Raw genomic sequence first — 21560 nt, 5'->3', positions numbered from 1 at the left:
TGGATCTGGTAAAACGCCCCTTAATCTGGATCTGGTAAAACACCCCTTAATCTGGATCTGGTAAAACATCCTTTAATGGAAATCTCTTACTTAATGCTCAACTGGAAAGTGTGGAGTTATTGTAGGATATCTTGGAGAACCAGTTAGTATGACTACTGTGGACCCTCTGACCTTTGCCATAGAGTCGATGACCTCTCACCTCCCACAGTGCAAGCTCCCAGCAGGTTGACGATGTTGACGTGGTTGCCTAGGTAACTGAGAACCTTCAACTCCGACATCAGAGCCTCCTTCTCGGTGGAGTGGGCGCTCGCTGCGGTGACATCATCGTTACATCGTTGCAATGACATCCTCTTAATGACATCATCATAGCTTTAAATATGATGATAAAGAAGAAGATGCAAGGGACACACAGACACACACAAACACACACACACACACACACACAGACACACACACACACAGCTACTCACGTTTGAGCATCTTGACAGCGACAGTCATGACGGTATCAGCAGAACAGAGTCCATAGGCTGTAGCTCTCACCACCTTACCAAAGGCCCCTGAACCCAGAGTCTTACCTAAACACAGACACACACACATTTCACCACCTTACCAAAAGCCCCTGAACCCAGGGTCTTACCTAAACACACACACATTTCACCACCTTACCAAAGGCCCCTGAACCCAGAGTCTTACCTAAACACACACACACACATTTCACATTTCACCACCTTACCAAAGGCCCCTGAACCCAGAGTCTTACCTAAACAGACACACACATTTCACATTTCACCACCTTACCAAAGGCCCCTGAACCCAGAGTCTTACCTAAACACACACACATTTCACATTTCACCACCTTACCAAAGGCCCCTGAACCCAGAGTCTTACCTAAACACACACACACACATTTCACCACCTTACCAAAAGCCCCTGAACCCAGGATCTTACCTAAACAGACACACACACATTTCAGCTGGTTTAAAATCTCCCTGACATTACGGCAGCTGGATGACTTGTAGCGAGTCCTTCTGTGTGTGTCAGTGTTGGGGGTTATACAGTGATAACACAACTTGTTTTGCGGTAACTAGTCATTTGAGTAATTATATTACAGTTACTGATCAAAGATAAGTTGGAGTTACTTTTGTTACTTTTGTTATCATTCCCTTTCTATTACAGCTGTTGAAGTCGATATATTGTAGGGGGTGGGTCCCAAAGACCCTCCCCATTATTGATTAAGGGGACCTTAAGATTCACATGTTTTGCTGCAGGCCTTATAATAGATACTGTTGCTATGTGTCTAAAACTCTGACACTCTTTGTTGTACAAGCCATCTATATTAGTCTTTGTGGTTAAGCTCTGGCTGTTGTGAGTGTGTGCTTGCAGGCTGGGTCTGAGTCAGACCGAAACTAGATAAAGAGAAGTAACCACTGTCTGGTTTTGACAGGTTGACATTGTGAGACGGTGGACAGCTGGATGACTTGTAGCGTGTGTGTCAGTGTTTGGGGGGTTATACAGTAATAATATCCCTTTTTGCGGTAACTAGTCATTTGATTAATTATATTACAGTTACTGATTAAAGATAAGTTGTTGTTACTTTTGTTATCATTCCCTTTCTATTACAGCTGTTGATATCAATATATACACCCCCCCCCACCCCGCCCGCCTCCGCCCCACCCCCGCCCGCCCGCCCCAGATTCAAATGGTTTTCGTCCTCTCACCAAGTTCCTGTTTACACAGGCTAGTACTAACAGCTTTAGTGAGGCAGATGAAACACGGGCAGATGAAACACGGCAGAAGAGACGAAAACACGGAGTTTCTCAGAGAGGAAGTAACTCCCATTACTTTGATCTGGAGGGACAACGTGACCAGAATATAACTGGAACATGTCAACTGTCCAGGAGGGAAACAACTCTCCTCTGCTACAATCACTACTTCCAATCTCTTGAAGCACCTACTAAAGCAACAAGACAAGACTCGTAGCGAAAACCCCCAGAGGCCCGACCACTGAAGATGACTGTAGGCCTACCTCACCCAAACAACCAAGGCTTGATTTGAATCGTTCAGGAGGACAGGCTGTATTCCAGCGAGAGATTAACCTGTTTATAGCTGGGTATGTAGTATTTTGTCTTTGTATTTATTAAGGATCCTCATTAGCTGCTGCCAAGGCAGAGGTATGTAGTAGAGGTATGTAATAGAGGTATGTAATAGAGGTATGTAGTAGAGGTATGTAATAGAGGTATGTAATAGAGGTATGTAATAGAGGTATGCAGTAGAGGTATGTAGTAGAGGTATGTAGTAGAGGTATGTAATAGAGGTATGTAATAGAGGTATGTAATAGAGGTATGTAATAGAGGTACGTAATAGAGGTATGTAATAGAGGTATGTAATAGAGGTATGTAATAGAGGTATGTAATAGAGGTATGCAGTAGAGGTATGTAATAGAGGTATGTAGTAGAGGTATGTAGTAGAGGTATGTAATAGAGGTATGTAGTAGAGGTATGTAATAGAGGTATGTAATAGAGGTATGTAATAGAGGTATGTAATAGAGGTATGTAGTAGAGGTATGTAGTAGAGGTATGTAGTAGAGGTATGTAATAGAGGTATGTAATAGAGGTATGTAGTAGAGGTATGTAATAGAGGTATGTAATAGAGGTATGTAATAGAGGTATGTAATAGAGGTATGTAATAGAGGTATGTAGTAGAGGTATGTAATAGAGGTATGTAATAGAGGTATGCAGTAGAGGTATGTAATAGAGGTATGTAGTAGAGGTATGTAATAGAGGTATGTAGTAGAGGTATGTAGTAGAGGTATGTAGTAGAGGTATGTAGTAGAGGTATGTAATAGAGGTATGTAATAGAGGTATGTAATAGAGGTATGTAATAGAGGTATGTAATAGAGGTATGTAGTAGAGGTATGTAATAGAGGTATGTAATAGAGGTATGTAATAGAGGTATGTAGTAGAGGTATGTAATAGAGGTATGTAGTAGAGGTATGTAATAGAGGTATGTAATAGAGGTATGTAATAGAGGTATGTAATAGAGGTATGCAGTAGAGGTATGTAGTAGAGGTATGTAGTAGAGGTATGTAATAGAGGTATGTAATAGAGGTATGCAGTAGAGGTATGTAGTAGAGGTATGTAGTAGAGGTATGTAATAGAGGTATGTAATAGAGGTATGTAATAGAGGTATGTAATAGAGGTATGTAATAGAGGTATGTAATAGAGGTATGTAATAGAGGTATGTAGTAGAGGTATGTAGTAGAGGTATGTAGTAGAGGTATGTAATAGAGGTATGTAATAGAGGTATGTAGTAGAGGTATGTAATAGAGGTATGTAATAGAGGTATGTAGTAGAGGTATGTAGTAGAGGTATGTAATAGAGGTATGCAGTAGAGGTACGTAATAGAGGTATGCAGTAGAGGTATGCAGTAGAGGTATGTAATAGAGGTATGCAGTAGAGGTATGCAATAGAGGTATGCAGTAGAGGTATGCAATAGAGGTATGTAATAGAGGTATGCAGTAGAGGTATGTAGTAGAGGTATGTAGTAGAGGTACGCAGTAGAGGTACGCCGTAGAGGTACGTAATAGAGGTACGTAATAGAGGTATGTAGTAGAGGTATGTAATAGAGGTACGTAATAGAGGTATGTAGTAGAGGTATGCAGTAGAGGTATGCAATAGAGGTATGTAATAGAGGTATGCAATAGAGGTATGTAGTAGAGGTATGCAGTAGAGGTATGTAATAGAGGTATGCAATAGAGGTATGCAATAGAGGTATGCAATAGAGGTATGCAGTAGAGGTATGTAATAGAGGTATGTAGTAGAGGTATGTAGTAGAGGTACGCAGTAGAGGTACGCCGTAGAGGTACGTAATAGAGGTACGTAATAGAGGTATGTAGTAGAGGTATGTAATAGAGGTACGTAATAGAGGTACGTAATAGAGGTATGTAGTAGAGGTATGTAATAGAGGTACGTAATAGAGGTATGTAGTAGAGGTATGTAATAGAGGTATGTAATAGAGGTACGCCGTAGAGGTACGTAATAGAGGTACGTAATAGAGGTATGTAGTAGAGGTATGTAATAGAGGTATGCAGTAGAGGTATGTAGTAGAGGCAGTGGAGACAGCTGAGGACGGCTCATAATAATGGCTCGAATGGCATCAAACACATGGAAGCCATGGAAACCATGTGTTTGGTGTATTTGATACCCTTCCACCAATACTCCTCCAGCCATAACTACGAGCCTGTCCTCCCCAATTAAGGTGCCACCAACCTCCTGTGACTAGATTGTGCGTCTGTCATTATTAGGCTACTTGTGTTGGTGTATAGGCATATGTAATGTAGGTAATATACTATTTAAAACATTTAATTAAATTGTAACTACCCCAACACTGGTGTGTGTGTGTGTGTGTGTGTGTGTGTGTGTGTGTGTGTGTGTGTGTGTGTGTGTGTGTGTGTGTGTGTGTGTGTGTGTGTGTGTGTGTGTGTGTGTCGTACCAAAGCGTAGTTTCTGCCGGGGAAATTCCCACTTGGGGTCGTAGGGCAGCTGGGTGGGGTCGATGTAGATGTAGTTGTTGCCGTGGATACTGTCAATCACCTTCCACTGAATCTGGAACTTGGGCTTCTGTTGGGGCGGGGGTCAATGATCAATACATTTAATAACGTGATGAAGTCAGGGATAATCAACAAGGGGATATGTCTTCTTTCGAAAAAATAATGAACGACGACGTAGAAGGTGTGTTCCACCGACGCGCTACCGGAACTGACCTTCCACAGAGTTACATTATTTTCCAGAGAACGCAGAGAAACCCGAGTTGATTATCCCTTTCATACCATGGCTATAATTTAACACATTTGGCATGAAAAAAATGTGTTAATTTGCAGGTAGAAATGTTTTCAACATACACTGAAGTAGCTAGCAAGTTTACTAGATCGCTACAGTAGTTGCCGTGGTAACCAAGCAAACAGACTGGTTAGTTTAGCTAACCAAACCATCAGTCTTAGCTTGCTTTCATGAAAATCTAACTAAAACAATACCAATACTGTTTTCAATTCGACTTTTGTTTTAAAATGCAGCATGTAATTATATAACATGTAATTATGAACTTGCCATTGAATTCTATCGTGCTGATATACCGTGCGTTATAGGGAAATAATACACGCTCTAGAATTAACTTCAGAAACGAGTATTTAACAAAACCATGGTATAATCACATATAATCATCTGGAATTTGGGTTTCTGTTGGGAGGGGGGATCAATATTGATATTGATCAATAATAAATACATTAGAGAACATGATTAAAATATAATACATTTACCAAAAATAAGGTGTTAAACATGAGGGGATCAATAACATGATGACCAATCAGCCAGCCAGTCAATCAGCCAGCCAGCCAGCCAGTCAATCAGCCAGTCAGTCAGCCAGCCAGCCAGTCAATCAGCCAGCCAGCCAGTCAGCCAGTAAGCCAGTCAGCCAGCCAATCAGTCAGTCAGCCAGCCAGCCAGCCAGCCAGCCAGCCAGTCAGTCAATCAGCCAGCCAGTCAGTCAGCTAGTCAGCCAGTTAGCCAGCCAGCCAGTCAGCCAGTCAGTTAGCCAGCCAGCCAGTCAGTCAGCCAGTCAGTTAGCCAGCCAGCCAGCCAGTCAGTCTATAACAGGGTACAGTACCTGAGGGTATTTGTAGAGGAGAACCACCAGTGTGATGCTCAGTATTACAGCCGTAACAACCACACCAGTCAGCCAGTCAGCCAGCCAGCCAGCCAGCCAGCCAGTCAGCCAGTCTATAACAGGGTACAGTACCTGAAGGTATTTGTAGAGGAGAACCACCAGTGTGATGCTCAGTATTACAGCTGTAACAACCACACCAGTCAGCAGGGGGGTGAAGAGCTTATGGGGCACGGTGCGCTCTGTATGGACACACACACACACACACACACACACACACACACACACACACACGTATAAACACACACACACACACACACACACACGTATAAACACACACACACACACACACACACACACACACACACACACACACACACGTATAAACACACACACACACACACACACACACACGTATAAACACACACACACACACACACGTATAAACACACACACACACACGTATAAACACACACACACACACACACACACACACACTCACACACACACACACACACACACACACACACACACACACACACACACACACACGTATAAACATTAGAACACACACACAACACATACTCTATATAACCTGAGTATACATTAAGAATACCTTCCTAGTATTGAGTTGCAGACTTTCTGTTTTACATGATGAACAAAGGCAGTGTTTTATTGTGGTGTGAGCTGCAGTCCAAACCCACCGGCCACACAGAGAGGAGACAAACCCACCGGCCACACAGAGAGGAGACAAACCCACCGGCCACACAGAGAGGAGACAAACCCACCGGCCACACAGAGAGGAGACAAACCCACCGGCCACACAGAGAGGAGACAAACCCACCGGCCACACAGAGAGGAGACAAACCCACCGGCCACACAGAGAGGAGACAAACCCACCGGCCACACAGAGAGGAGACAGCAGTGTTATGTTTATGTGAGATTACATTAGATTAGTGTCCATGTCTAATCCAAGACCTGCACACTCAACATTCTGTAATCCCACTCAATATGGCCCTACATCCACACACTCCTGTCCACTACAGAGACTGAGTGTGTGTGTGTGTGTGTGTGTGTGTGTGTGTGTGTGTGTGTGTGTGTGTGTGTGTGTGTGTGTGTGTGTGTGTGTGTGTGTGTGTGTGTGTGTGTGTGTGTGTGTGTGTGTGTGTGTGTGTGTGTGTGTGTGTGTTATATCTCACCGCTGATGGAGAACAGTGTGTAAGCCTGCTCGCCCTGCACGGTCGCTACACACTCCAACGTGTGGTAGTGTGTGTGTGTGTCTCCCTTCGTGACGTTCAGTCGGCTCTCCACCTCGCTGCTGCCGAAGACCGAGTCTGACACCGTTACCGTGGCAACCTCCCGCTGCTCCCATTGGCTGGCGTTGGTCAGGTGGGAACACCTGGGGGGGGGGGAGTGGTTTAGTGAATTGATTAATGTCACTGATTGGCCAGAGATTCACCTGATGTCCCAGGTCTGACTCAATCCCTGAAGAATGAAAACAAGCCACATTTGAGAAAGGGTGGTGCACAGAATCACACATGAAAAAATAAACACACTGTTAGGCTGCTCTTACACTGTACACATGGAAAGACTCAAAACACCACGATTGTGTCATGAAACCATTAAAAGTAGCCTACTGCACCTAACTAAGAGATCTGGTGTGTGGAGGGGGTTGGAATGGAAACCCAATGTCACCTAACCAGAGATCTGGTGTAATGGAAACCCAATGTCACCTAACCAGAGATCTGGTGTAATGGAAACCCAATGTCACCTAACCAGAGATCTGGTGTAATGGAAACCCAATGTCACCTAACCAGAGATCTGGTGTGTGGAAGGGAGTGTAATAGAAACCCAATGTCACCTAACCAGAGATCTGGTGTAATGGAAACCCAATGTCACCTAACAAGAGATCTGGTGTAATGGAAACCCAATGTCACCTAACCAGAGATCTGGTGTAATGGAAACCCAATGTCACCTAACCAGAGATCTGGTGTGTGGAGGGTGTTAGAATGGAAAACCCAAAGTCAGTATTATGATACACAGAAAGTGTTTTAAAACAGAAAAGAAGTACTCTGAAACACCCAAACAATCAAATGGTTAAGAAATGCAAATGTTTTATAGCCTAAATATTGATTGGTGATAAAAACATATGGAGAATATTTATTGTGGAATTTCACCTTCATTTCTTCCGTGTTTAATTTAGACAGATTAAAAAACAGGAAGTGACAGAGAAGGAATGACAGTGTGACAGGTGGAAGTGGGTATGGACACAGTTTTATATGCATGTTTAAAGGAAGGAAAGTCTATTTCTATATGAGTATTAAGCAGCTTTGTTGAGGTGTAATGGAGCGTGATGAACGGATATCAAAAACGTCAGGCAAAATTACGTTCAATGAGGAGACCACCCTCTACCACATTTCCAACTTTTAATGGTAGAGGTAAATACATTATCTTCCAACGCTTGCTGTTAAACATCTAGTTAATGCTGGTGGATTTGGCACTGTGCTCAACAATGGTCAGATACATACTGTATATCACGTGTCAGAATCATTCCACAGAGGGCCAAATGTCTGCTGGTACGGAACTCCCCTCGCCTGGTTGTCGAGGTCTTAATTGTGTAACGTCTGCTTCCAACTCACACTCCCATACACGTAGATCCCCTGAACGCAGCTCCCTTTCCAGCTCACACTCCCATACACGTAGATCCCCTGAACGCAGCTCCCTTTCCAGCTCACACTCCCATACACGTAGATCCCCTGAACGCAGCTCCCTTTCCAGCTCACACTCCCATACACGTAGATCCCCTGAACGCAGCTCCCTTTCCAGCTCACACTCCCATACACGTAGATCCCCTGAACGCAGCTCCCTTTCCAGCTCACACTCCCATACACGTAGATCCCCTGAACGCAGCTCCCTTTCCAGCTCACACTCTCACACACATAGACCCCCCCCCTGAACGCAGCTCCCTTTCCAGCTCACACTCTCACACACATAGACCCCCCCCCCCCCCCCCCTGAACGCAGCTCCCTTTCCAGCTCACACTCTCACACACATAGACCCCCCCTGAACGCAGCTCCCTTTCCAGCTCACACTCTCACACACATACACCCCCCCCCCCCCCCTGAACGCAGCTCACACTCTCCAGATCCTAATCGCCTGAATTCTGATCACCTGTTCACACACCTGTATGTCATTATCACACACTATTTAGTTCAGTTCTTTGCACCCCATCACTGTGAGGTATTGTCTGTTTTGTGACACACTTCTATTCGGAGCTCTGTTTTTCCCTGTAATTGAATCCTCCCGTGTATGATAGTTTTTGCCTCACTAACGACGCCTTTTACCTATTCCCTGCCTGTACTTTAGCCTATCGGATTTCCTGTTATCAACCTATTGCCTGATCTCCCGGACTACGTTACTAGCCTTTTCCCTGCCTGTACTGTTTCCCTTTTGGACCCCCTGTGTATGACCTTCTGCCTGCCCCTGGACCCAGCTACCTGCCTCCTCCTGTTATCCTTTACATTAAACACCTGCTGTGCCCTGTGCTTGAAACCAGCTCTCTGTCTCCCCTCGTGTTCATTACAAATTGAAAGGAAAAAGCAAAAATCTGCAGACACTCGGCCCTCCGTGGAATGAGTTTGACACATCTGTTGTAGATCAATGTTAAACATTAAAATCCACCAGAAGAAGGTGTCTAAATGCTGTATTAGACAGGAAGAAGGTATCTGATTTGAAACACCAAAATAGTGTTTTCAACCTTTTCCGGTTTTGCTCCCAGTCCCTGGCAAGGTGTTGCACAACAGTTGATTAAGCCGTGTTACAACACACCATGTCATGTTTCAAAACATCTCAGGATGATGGGTTTCAATACTTCAGCAAAGTTCAAGTTTCTTCTCCTTCGAGTTGGTGGCAGCTCAGTTGCCACTAGTTTTGGTGTTACAAAAGCACATGATTTTGACATTGCAGTTAGCTATGCATTGTAACTATGCTTTTAAACAACTGTTTAGGTTAGTTGTTCACTCTCACATCTCTGTATATATTACTTACTGGGGTACTTGGGATGTCAATGCAATTTAGCATCACACGCAGAAATGACAGTAGTGACTATGGCTGTGTGTGTTATTGTCCCGTACCGTGTGTGGGGGAGTTCACAGTAGAACCAGGTGATTTTAGGGGCCGGGTAACCGGCGGCAACGCAGCGCACCTGTCCATCAACTGGTCCCTCCTGGGAAATTATGACAGGCTTACCTGAGAGAGAGAGAGACAGAGAGACAGAGAGAGACAGAGAGAGACAGAGAGAGACAGAGAGAGACAGAGAGAGACAGAGAGACAGAGAGACAGAGACACAGAGACACAGAGAGACAGACAGACAGACAGACAGACAGACAGACAGACAGACAGACAGACAGAGACAGAGAGAGCGTTTACTGTAAGCCTTCAGAATGGTGTGAAAAAGGATGTGAAAACACATCATGCAAAAACAACCAACCAGAACGTACTGTTCACATAGACAGGGAATGATTGATTGACAGAGGCATCCTCATGATTGGCTTGAAAGCTGTAAATCCCGCCCTCTGACCCATGGACCCTCACCAAACGCAGTTCACTGACGTACCTAACACAGAGAGAGAGAGGACATTTTTGTTGGTGTTAATTTCACTTTTATTTATTGAAATGGAATTGAGAGAGTGAGAGAGAGAGTGAGAGTGAATGGGAAACAGTCAGGAAATGTGCGTGTGTGCGTTTGGGGAGGGGGGTTATGGTTTTGGGGGGGGGGTTATGGTTTGGGGAGGGGGGGGTATGGTTTGGGGAGGGGGTTATGGTTTGGGGAGGGGGGGTTATGGTTTGGGGAGGGAGGGGGTATGGTTTGGGGAGGGGTTATGGTTTGGGGGGGGGGGGGTTATGGTTTGGGGAGGGGTTATGGTTTGGGGAGGGAGGGGGGGGGTTATGGTTTGGGGAGGGGTTATGGTTTGGGGGAGGAGGGGGGTTATGATTTACAAGAACAGCATGTTATAATGAAAGTGGAAGTTTCCATGACATAGATTGAGATTTAGAGGGGGTTCCCAGGCTGTTGACACAGTGCATACATTCATCCATTCAGGGAGGTGTTTGAGTCATGAGAAATTTCCTATGAAAGTACCTATAAAACGATCTATAAAAGTACCTATAAAACAATCTATAAAAGTACCTATAAAACGGGATGGAGTTAAGCACAGGCAAACTCCTAGAGGACAACCAGCTTCAGTCTGCTTTACACCAGGGACTGGGGGAGGAATTCACCTTTCAGCAGGACAATAACCTACAACACAAGGCCAAATCTACACTGGAGTTGCTTACCAAGAAGACAGTGAATGTTTCTGAGTGGTCAAGTTACAGTTTTGAAAATCTATGGCAAGACGTGAAAATGGCTGTCTAGCCATGATCCCCAACATTTTGACAGAGCTTGAAGAATTATAAAAATAATAAATGGGCTAATATTGCACAATCCAGGTGTGTAAAGCTCTTAGAGATTTACCCAAGATGCACAGCTGTAATGGCTGCCAAGGGGTTTCTAACATGTATTGACTCAGGGAGATTAATACTTATGGAACAACTATATTTTAGGAATTTAATTTATATCGATCTAAAATAAATATATATATTCTTCCACTGACATTTTACAGAGTATTTTGTTTAGATCGTTGACAAAAAATTACAATTAAATCAATTTGAATCTCACTTTGTAACACCATAAAATGTGAAGAAATCCAAGGGGTATGAATACTTTTGTAAGGCTCTGTATATATGCTGCTTTTGCTGGTTAGGCCTTGTATTTTTGTCTATGTATTTTTGGGGGGACTTTCGGTTACTCTATGAATCTCTAGATAAGTCTATTATATAAGACAGAAGACATCGATCACGTGGTTTACAAGAAATAAGGCGGGTTGCTGGCTTGATCTATTTCCACAATTCCCCGGCACGTGTAAATATCATACTTCAGTTCGTTTGAGTGCCTTGTTGTATTATAGTTTTGCAAAATTATTTTCTATTTTTATTAATTGAGCTTTTATTTGTGTGCAGTTTTATTCACTTAAATGCATTGTGGGTAGTGAACCTGAAATTAAGCATTTTGTTGCACTGTGTACTCCCATCATGCGTAGGCTATATGACAAATACGCTAACTAATAACAAAAGTTCACAGTTCCACAGAAACCATATCCCTTCTCATAAGGGCTATATTTAAATGTCTCGATATGGTTTTGGTTTCGCTCTGTGGGCGCTGTAGGTGTTATCGAGACTGCTACATAAGGAGACGCAACTGACACGATAACAGAAACACGTCCCTCGCTCTACTGCTGCGGTCAAAACAAAACTGACTGCAGTTGGTCCGGCGGATGATGAAAGAGGAGAGGTTTGATAATCCCATTTACAGCAGCTGCAATGGTCCAACGGGCTTCACCGAAGTAGACCGGGAATCCTTACCGACACCGTGCAACCGAACTCACCTCTCAGGTAAGTAAAAACACCCGAACGTATAGTAGGGACGTCTAACGTTCCGCCTGCTGCACAGACCCTATAGACCCTCTACTATCATCGTAAATTAATATATTTAATTAGGGACAGTAGTCTATGTGTTATTCCTACTACATTACCCATCATTTTTACCTCAGATTGTTGATGTTAGTATGTGTCTAGTCAACACGATGACACTTGATCAATTGCTTAAAACGGATCAATATATTTGGTTTTGTACTGTGGATTTAGCGCTAGGGGTCGCAGCTATCACTTTCTTTCTCAAATGGCGCGCGGATAATTCGGGCAAAGCGTATTTTGGTGATTTCTGGTATATCCAAATCCATCAGTCACATCACGTTTTTGAAATCATTCAACAGTTTTTTTTACCCGAATATGTACAATACCATTAGAAATGAATGTTGAAAGTTCAATTAATATTTCAAAAAATGCTGTTGTTGCTTCCTGTTGACAACACATTGATAAATAGCCCAGTGAAGTGTCCAAATCAATAACCAATACGCAGAAACAGTTTGTAATATATCGAAAACCTAAAAATGTACCATCTACGCAACAATAGTATAGAACAGATGGACTATTATAAAGAGTTCAGAGTTCAAAACGCCACTATGACGCATCGATGAGAATACAGAGGAAATGAAGGAGATGAAGCAGGAAACAAATAGTGGGGTTTTATTGCGCACAATCACAGGGAACACACGGGGTGGAAAGGTAGCAGGATAACGTTGTGGTTTACTGGGGAAATACAAGAGAGATCAATATGTTAACATACAAGCATGACTGACAAGTGCAAAAGGGATAAATAACTGAAAAGTATCAAATAAACAGGACAAACTGTGTTTTACATGCTGGACTGGCAGGAAAATGTACTTAAGTCATATATAAACTTTAACATCAACTGAAAATTATGTTAATAGCTACACCTGTCCTTCAATAATGAAAGGTACTCACTTGTCAATCACACACAACGTGGAAAGGAAACCCTGTGGTTTTGCCAACTGGTAATAAAATCACTAATTGATTAGGGAGGAAATATACACTGTTAAAATTAACACAGCTCTAAAAACCAAACGGATCCTGGGAATAATGTGTACATCACTGGTTAGAGGACAGTTTGGAGAAGACAGCTAGATACATTTTGAAGTGTTGCATTTTGATTCAAGTGGGTGGGCAACGTGGTATGTGCAAAGCAACACTGTTTTTGTTAATCACTTCCATCGATATGACGCTGAAATCAATAGAACAAGGGGAACAATATTTGGGATGTAGCGCTGTTTAAACTAACACTAATTAAAGGCCACGTTGAAACTTGGAATAACCCATAACCGCGGGAAGTAGGGGTGCTGAAACGCCACCTGTAAAATCATAATAAAATATATATACTTTTTTTATTTAAACGATTAAAAAACAACTTTTTTTCCCGAAAAGTAGTGCACTGGGCCTTTACTAGTCCTGTATTAGTGGACCGATATAGCCCTCTGTAGCGAAGGGCAAAAAATATATATATATTAAATCTCAGTCCCCCTCACCCCAAAATGACTTCCTGGCTACTATGGTATAACCCTATACATTGTTGGTTAGAGGAATGGCGGATGTTGATTTCGAGGGGGCTGCCATCACGGAAAAGGGAACCAAACACTTTTTATTTGAGTTAACTTCAACAAATCACGACCCGCCATAGGATATCAACACTATCACTAACGTTACTAGCCAACTAAGCAGGGATGTTCTTTGATATGTTTGGGTTGACTTGCTCATATCAAGCAACAGCCAGTTTGCGTAACTGTAAAAATAAACAACTAGTGGACTCGTTTTATGAATGCCTGGATAGTGAAACTGAAATAGATTGGTAGCTAGTTGGTGAGGCTTTTGATTTATTTGCCAATTAATTAACCTGAAATTCCGAAGTTGTTCGGTGCTTACCGCTCATGCTGGCGAGCAAGCTAAACAGACGGCTCGGCAGCGCATCAGTTTGACGTTACACATCCAAGAAGGCTCAACCAATCACATGACCTAACTCATAAATATGAATGACTTTGCCTCCGGCTGTCCTACGAAAGGAAATGTCCCATAGTTGTTACATGGAGGATTTAGCAACGATAACAACCACCGGGGTAGCAAGCGAGCACGCCCATTCTTCAACAGTTGTTACCACAGAATTTGAACATATTTTATGGAAAATATATGATGTATGTATCTGAACGCTGCACCAGGCTTCATTGTTGACTATATGACTGAGCGTCAAAGATTACCGTTCGATTTGAGCAGGACGCGCCTCCCGCAACGGCTTCGCCCGTCACATTTACGGGCCATAGTCCGGTTCAACCCGGGGCAGCTTAATCGAATTCCCTCGTTGAAAACATGTATACCTATTCCATTGATTAGTACAAAGTAATATGTATGACTATATAACACGTTATTGGTCAGTCTATGTTAAAAACAATTGGTCAGATTTCCCCAACTCACTTAACCAATCACATCATGTTTGGTTTTTGTATTCTCCACTGTGATTGGTCCCTGAGGCTTTTAACAATAAAAAATAAATAAGCTATTTTATCAACTTCCACTCTTCTCCAACAGTTGAATTTAATATTCACTTCAACTTTCAACATTACTACATGCATTGAAACAATCAATTGTGTGTTTGTGTGTCCACCTCAGGTTCTACATGCTTAAGAAGACACCACATACTACTGCTGTGTGTGATCGTAGTGGGGTGTACTGTGGCTGTCATAAGTCTGTTTGCCCAGAAACACAATGAAATTGCACAGAGACAGCAGTCAAATAATGAAACCTGTTTGGCAGAGAGAGAAGAGATCAAGTCTCTGAAATCAGAGAACTACCGCGTTCTACTAAATATGATTTTAAAGCAGGGTAAGTTCAGCTCTTTCAGTATTTGTATATCATTTTTCACAGCACCACACCTAAACCTCCTACCACAAAACCATCTCTCCTTCGTAGCTTTGTCGATATTTTGTCAAGTATTGTATTTCAGAAAAAAGATTTCTGCCTTTATTTGATCATAATCACATGAACTTGAACTATATGACTACTGTATATTAAAATGTTACCTGCAGTATGATAATTGTATTTCATGATCAGTTGTTTATTTAAAAAATAATTTGTCATGTTTGTTTTGCTATATTTGTGACAAACAAGTCTTCTGCTCCCTATCTAATCTTCTACTCTCTAATCTCTATCTAATCTTCTGCTCTAATCTCTGTATCTAATCTTCTACTCTCTAATCTCTGTATCTAATCTTCTACTCTGCACTTAATCTTCTGCTCTCTATCTAATCTTCTGCTCTCTAACCTCTGTATCTAATCTTCTGCTCTAATCTCTCTATCTAATCTTCTGCTCTGTATCTAATCTTCTGCTCTAATCTCTCTATCTAATCTTCTGCTCTGTATCTAATCTTCTTCTCTGTATCTAATCTTCTGCTCTGTATCTAATCTTCTGCTCTGTATCTAATCTTCTGCTCTCTAACCTCTGTATCTAATCTTCTGCTCTAATCTCTCTATCTAATCTTCTGCTCTGTATCTAATCTGTCTCCAGAAGGATGGAAGCATATAAACTCCAGTCTGTACTACATCTCTACTGAGATGAAGTCCTGGGATGAGAGCAGACCTTACTGCCAAAGGAAGGGATTGGACCTGGTGACCATAAACAGCGAAGAGGAACAGGTGAGTACGTTGTGTGTTTTGCGTGTGTGTGTGTGTGTGTGCGTGACTGCAATGTGTGACTGAGCTTCAGTCAGAGATATCAAATTATAAAGAGGCCAAATATGGAGGGAAAAAAAGTATGATTCTACCATTTATGTTATTCTACATCACTAGGCCTTTCTCCTTGAAGTGGTCAGTGCAAAGAAATTGGAGGGAGTCTGGATTGATTTGTCTCCTAGCAACACAAAGGAGACGTCAACACGGTAAGAGATTTCACCATCGATGGAGAAGTATGACGGAGATTTGAACATTTAGGGCATGAAGGAATCCACAATGTGATAATCCCCTGTTCCTTCTCATAGGGTGAAGAGAGGTGTGGGGTCAGAATCCACAATGTGATAATCCCCTGTTCCTTCTCATAGGGTGAAGAGAGGTGTGGGTCAGAATCCACAATGTGATAATCCCCTGTTCCTTCTCATAGGGTGAAGAGAGGTGTGGGTCAGAATCCACAATCTGATAATCCCCTGTTCCTTCTCATAGGGTGAAGAGAGGTGTGGGTCAGAATCCACAATCTGATAATCCCCTGTTCCTTCTCATAGGGTGAAGAGAGGTGTGGGTCAGAATCCACAATGTGATAATCCCCTGTTCCTTCTCATAGGGTGAAGAGAGGTGTGGGTCAGAATCCACAATCTGATAATCCCCTGTTCCTTCTCATAGGGTGAAGAGAGGTGTGGGTCAGAATCCACAATGTGATAATTCCCTGTTCCTTCTCATAGGGTGAAGAGAGGTGTGGGTCAGAATCCACAATGTGATAATTCCCTGTTCCTTCTCATAGGGTGAAGAGAGGTGTGGGGTCAGAAGGCGGTCAGGAAGAGGACTGTGCTAAGCTTACGGTCTATGAGACACCTGCAGTGAAAGAAGTAACTGGTCGACAATGTGGCACACAAAAATACTGTATTTGTGAAAAATACCTGATGTCAAATACCATGTAAGCAAGAGAAAACGTTAACTTGTTCTTGTGAAAGGATTATACTTGGTTTTAATGGAGGGAACAACTGCTAGATTCAACTCTTCTTGCTGTGACATCCCACAAACACCTAGTTGGATCAGCCATTTCACCCCCTCCATGTTGTTTCAACTGTGCTCTTGCTTCGTGCACCGTCTCCTCAGTCACCTAGGTGATGGAGTGGAACCCCCCTCATTTTCCAAGAAGCAGCTTTTAGTCATTCCAGTTAGCCTGGTGAGGGTTTTAACCTGAAATACACATCTGCACCGTATAGTAAGAAAAGTTAAAAGGGGAGTTTTCTGTGGTTGGGACCCCACTGCATTGTTCCAATACGCAAAAGCACTTTCAGTCAATAAGCTTTCTCAGTGTGAGAGCCTCGATTTTAGCCAGCCAGTTTTCAACTGAAGTCAATGGGCAGATTGATTAAAAACATATATTTTTTTTAAGCAAACATAAATATTTCACATGAATTTCACGTAAAAACAACATTTAGTAAAACATTGTGTTTAGATGAGGGGGCTGATTGTCCTTCAGAAACTCAAGTCAATGGTAAAGGAGTGACAGGTTACACAGCTTATATGTCCTACAGCCACTCTCAAGTAATTGGTAAAGGAGTGACAGGTTACACAGCTCCTGAAGGACAATCAGCCTCCATCCATACACAATGTTTGGCTAAATGTTGTTTTTTGTTTACATGAAATGTAAAAAAATATATATATATTTTTAATCAATCTGCCCATTGACTTCTGTTGAAAACTATTTAACTAGCTAAATCTGGCACACAAACTGCAATGTTGATTCATGTTAAATTAAATTAAATGTAGTTCGTGTTACAAGGGTAGGAAACCCTGGTGGGTTGGATTTAGCCAATCACAGGGCTAAGATATATTTTATGAGTCCCTGTTATATTCCAGGCACAGGGTTACCTACCCCTGTTCTATGTACAGAAGAGAATGTGCAATATTATAAAGGAATACCAGTTTTATTTTTATATTTTTCATATTGTAAATAAAAATCCTTTATTCTAATTCTTTACGATACTATCGTCCTGTGACACCAAAAGTCTGAATGTGATTTAATATTGGGGCGGCAGGTAACCTAGTGGTTGGACTAGGAACTGAAAGGTTGCAAGATCGAATCCCCCGAGCTGACAAGGTACAAATCTGTTGTTCTGCCCCTGGACAAGGCAGTTAACCCACCGTTCCCCTGGATAAGGCAGTAAACCCACTGTTCCCCTGAACAAGGCAGTTAACCCACTGTTCCCCTGAACAAGGCAGTTAACCCACTGTTCCCCTGAACAAGGCAGTTAACCCACCGTTCCCCTGGACAAGGCAGTTAACCCACCGTTCCCCTGGACAAGGCAGTTAACCCACTGTTCCCCTGAACAAGGCAGTTAACCCACTGTTCCCCTGAACAAGGCAGTTAACCCACTGTTCCCCTGGACAAGGCAGTTAACCCACTGTTCCCCTGGACAAGGCAGTTAACCCACTGTTCCCCTGAACAAGGCAGTTAACCCACTGTTCCCCTGAACAAGGCAGTTAACCCACTGTTCCCCTAAACAAGGCAGTTAACCCACTGTTCCCCTGAACAAGGCAGTTAACCCACGTTCCCCTGAACCAGGCAGTTAACCCACCGTTCCCCTGAACCAGGCAGTTAACCCACCGTTCCCCTGAACCAGGCAGTTAACCCACCGTTCCCTTGAACAAGGCAGTTAACCCACTGTTCCCCTGAACAAGGCAGTTAACCCACTGTTCCCCTGAACAAGGCAGTTAACCCACCGTTCCCCTGAACCAGGCAGTTAACCCACTGTTCCCTTGAACAAGGCAGTTAACCCACTGTTCCCCTGAACAAGGCAGTTAACCCACTGTTCCCCTGAACAAGGCAGTTAACCCACTGTTCCCCTGAACAAGGCAGTTAACCCACTGTTCCCTTGAACAAGGCAGTTAACCCACTGTTCCCCTGAACAAGGCAGTTAACCCACTGTTCCCCTGAACAAGGCAGTTAACCCACTGTTCCCCTGAACAAGGCAGTTAACCCACTGTTCCCCTGAACAAGGCAGTTAACCCACTGTTCCCCTGAACAAGGCAGTTAACCCACTGTTCCCCTGAACAAGGCAGTTAACCCACTGTTCCCTTGAACAAGGCAGTTAACCCACTGTTCCCCTGAACAAGGCAGTTAACCCACTGTTCCCCTGAACAAGGCAGTTAACCCACCGTTCTTAGGCCATCATTGTAAATAAGAATTTGTTCTTAACTGACTTGTCTAGTTAAATAAAAGGTACATTTTTTAAAATAAATATGAATGTTAACATGTTGTGATTTGTTTCTAATAACATACAGACATGTAGGATCAGGTTATGTAAAACACAGAAATGTAGGATCAGGTTATGTAAAACACAGACATGTAGGATCAGGTTATGTAAAACCCAGACATGTAACATGTTCTTGTGAAAGGATTAGCTACAATGTATTTATGAGAGATAATGAACATGAGGTTGACTGGCGATAATGAACATGAGGTTGGCTGGCGATAATGAACATGAGTTTGGCTGGAGATAGTAAGATAATGAACATGAGGTTGGCTGGAGATAACGAACATGAAGTTGGCTGGAGATAATGAGATAATGAACATGAGGTTGGCTGGAGATAACGAACATGAAGTTGGCTGGAGATAATGAGATAATGAACATGAGGTTGGCTGGAGATAACGAACATGAAGTTGGCTGGAGATAATGAGATAATGAACATGAGGTTGGCTGGAGATAATGAGACAATGAACATGAGGTTGGCTGGAGATAATGAACATGAGGTTGGCTGGAGATAATGAACATGAGGTTGGCTGGAGATAATGAACATGAAGTTGGCTGGAGATAATGAGATAATGAACATGAGGTTGGCTGGAGATAATGGGATAATGATCATGAGGTTGCCTGGAGATAATGAGATAATGAACATGAGGTTGGCTGGAGATAATGAGATAATGAACACGAGGTTGGCTGGAGATAATGAGATAATGAAAATGAGGTTGGCTGGAGATAATGAAAATGAGGTTGAAAAGTGGAGTGGCTCTTTAAGAGATATTTATCTTAATATTTGTTGTACATTTGATGCATTTGAATGTCTTATGTAACGCTGAAATAGTGTATTTAATCAAAATAACGTATTATTCTTTTAGTATCCCAAAAAAAGTTGTTAATCATATTTTTTAAGTGAAATTATATATATTTTTATATCATTTTGTATGTCTGCACTTTAGTTATTAAAATAAAATGATTGAATGAAATATTACACTGGGGCAGACATTTTCTCTCTGAACCGTCACAGTGATGTTCCATGTGACGAGTACCTGTATCTGTGTCGTTGGACAGTGATGTTCCATGTATCTAGTACCTGTATCTAGTACCTGTATCTAGTACCTGTATCTAGTACCTGTATCTGTGTCGTTGGACAGTGATGTTCCATGTATCTAGTACCTGTATCTAGTACCTGTATCTAGTACCTGTATCTGTGTCGTTGGACAGTGATGTTCCATGTATCTAGTACCTGTATCTGTGTCGTTGGATAGTGATGTTCCATGTATCTAGTACCTGTATCTAGTACCTGTATCTGTGTCGTTGGACAGTGATGTTCCATGTATCTAGTACCTGTATCTGTGTCGTTGGACAGTGATGTTCCATGTATCTAGTACCTGTATCTGTCTGTGGAGAGCTCCTGTATCTAGTACCTGTATCTAGTACCTGTATCTAGTACCTGTATCTGTGTCGTTGGACAGTGATGTTCCATGTGACTAGTACCTGTATCTATGTCGTTGGACAGTGATGTTCCATGTATCTAGTACCTGTATCTGTGTCGTTGGACAGTGATGTTCCATGTATCTAGTACCTGTATCTGTGTCGTTGGACAGTGATGTTCCATGTGACTAGTACCTGTATCTGAGTCGTTGGACAGTGATGTTCCATGTATCTAGTACCTGTATCTAGTACCTGTATCTAGTACCTGTATCTGTGTCGTTGGACAGTGATGTTCCATGTATCTAGTACCTGTATCTGTGTCGTTGGACAGTGATGTTCCATGTATCTAGTACCTGTATCTGTGTCGTTGGACAGTGATGTTCCATGTATCTAGTACCTGTATCTGTGTCGTTGGACAGTGATGTTCCATGTATCTAGTACCTGTATCTGTGTCGTTGGACAGTGATGTTCCATGTATCTAGTACCTGTATCTGTGTCGTTGGACAGTGATGTTCCATGTATCTAGTACCTGTATCTGTGTCGTTGGACAGTGATGTTCCATGTATCTAGTACCTGTATCTGTGTCGTTGGACAGTGATGTTCCATGTGACTAGTACCTGTATCTGTGTCGTTGGACAGTGATGTTCCATGTATCTAGTACCTGTATCTGTGTCGTTGGACAGTGATGTTCCATGTATCTAGTACCTGTATCTAGTACCTGTATCTAGTACCTGTATCTAGTACCTGTATTTGTGTCGTTGGACAGTGATGTTCCATGTATCTGAGTACCTGTATCTGTGTCGTTGGACAGTGATGTTCCATGTATCTAGTACATGTATCTGTGTCGTTGGACAGTGATGTTCCATGTATCTAGTACCTGTATCTGTGTCGTTGGACAGTGATGTTCCATGTATCTAGTACCTGTATCTGTGTCGTTGGACAGTGATGTTCCATGTATCTAGTACCTGTATCTGTGTCGTTGGACAGTGAT

At 42.6% G+C, this 21560-nt stretch overlaps 2 protein-coding genes across 4 annotated transcripts in view; one reads left to right on the top strand and one right to left on the bottom strand.

Moving 5' to 3' along the window:
* The window catches only part of LOC129842612 (mast/stem cell growth factor receptor kita-like), a 62038-nt gene that overhangs the window by 15866 nt on the left and 24612 nt on the right, over nucleotides 1–21560 (bottom strand). Inside the window, exons 7-13 of the mRNA XM_055911239.1 lie at nucleotides 10158–10273; nucleotides 9792–9906; nucleotides 6858–7057; nucleotides 5794–5900; nucleotides 4493–4619; nucleotides 471–575; nucleotides 200–310 (exon numbers count right to left, since the gene is read on the bottom strand). Coding sequence (XP_055767214.1) covers nucleotides 200–310; nucleotides 471–575; nucleotides 4493–4619; nucleotides 5794–5900; nucleotides 6858–7057; nucleotides 9792–9906; nucleotides 10158–10273 — 881 coding nt within the window. The remainder of the gene's footprint in view (nucleotides 1–199; nucleotides 311–470; nucleotides 576–4492; nucleotides 4620–5793; nucleotides 5901–6857; nucleotides 7058–9791; nucleotides 9907–10157; nucleotides 10274–21560) is intronic.
* Nucleotides 1748–17867, top strand: LOC129842613 (CD209 antigen-like protein A). Of its 3 annotated transcripts, none has more exons than XM_055911242.1 (6): nucleotides 1748–2110; nucleotides 11924–12150; nucleotides 14833–15045; nucleotides 15727–15854; nucleotides 16008–16096; nucleotides 16196–17867. In XM_055911242.1, exons 2-6 carry the CDS (start codon nucleotides 12033–12035, stop codon nucleotides 16230–16232), a joined length of 585 nt encoding a protein of 194 aa, XP_055767217.1. In that variant the 5' UTR covers nucleotides 1748–2110; nucleotides 11924–12032; the 3' UTR covers nucleotides 16233–17867. The 3 variants fall into 3 exon arrangements, with proteins under 3 accessions (XP_055767217.1, XP_055767215.1, XP_055767216.1); XM_055911240.1 differs by having other exon boundaries at nucleotides 1749–2110; nucleotides 16669–17867; XM_055911241.1 differs by lacking the exon at nucleotides 1748–2110 and having other exon boundaries at nucleotides 11310–12150; nucleotides 16669–17867.

The sequence above is a fragment of the Salvelinus fontinalis genome, unplaced genomic scaffold, assembly GCF_029448725.1.
Source record: "Salvelinus fontinalis isolate EN_2023a unplaced genomic scaffold, ASM2944872v1 scaffold_0056, whole genome shotgun sequence".
In the NCBI taxonomy this organism is placed as follows: Eukaryota; Metazoa; Chordata; class Actinopteri; order Salmoniformes; family Salmonidae; genus Salvelinus; species Salvelinus fontinalis.
Note: the sequence above shows the minus strand (reverse complement) of the source record. Positions and strands in the feature narration are given on the sequence as shown.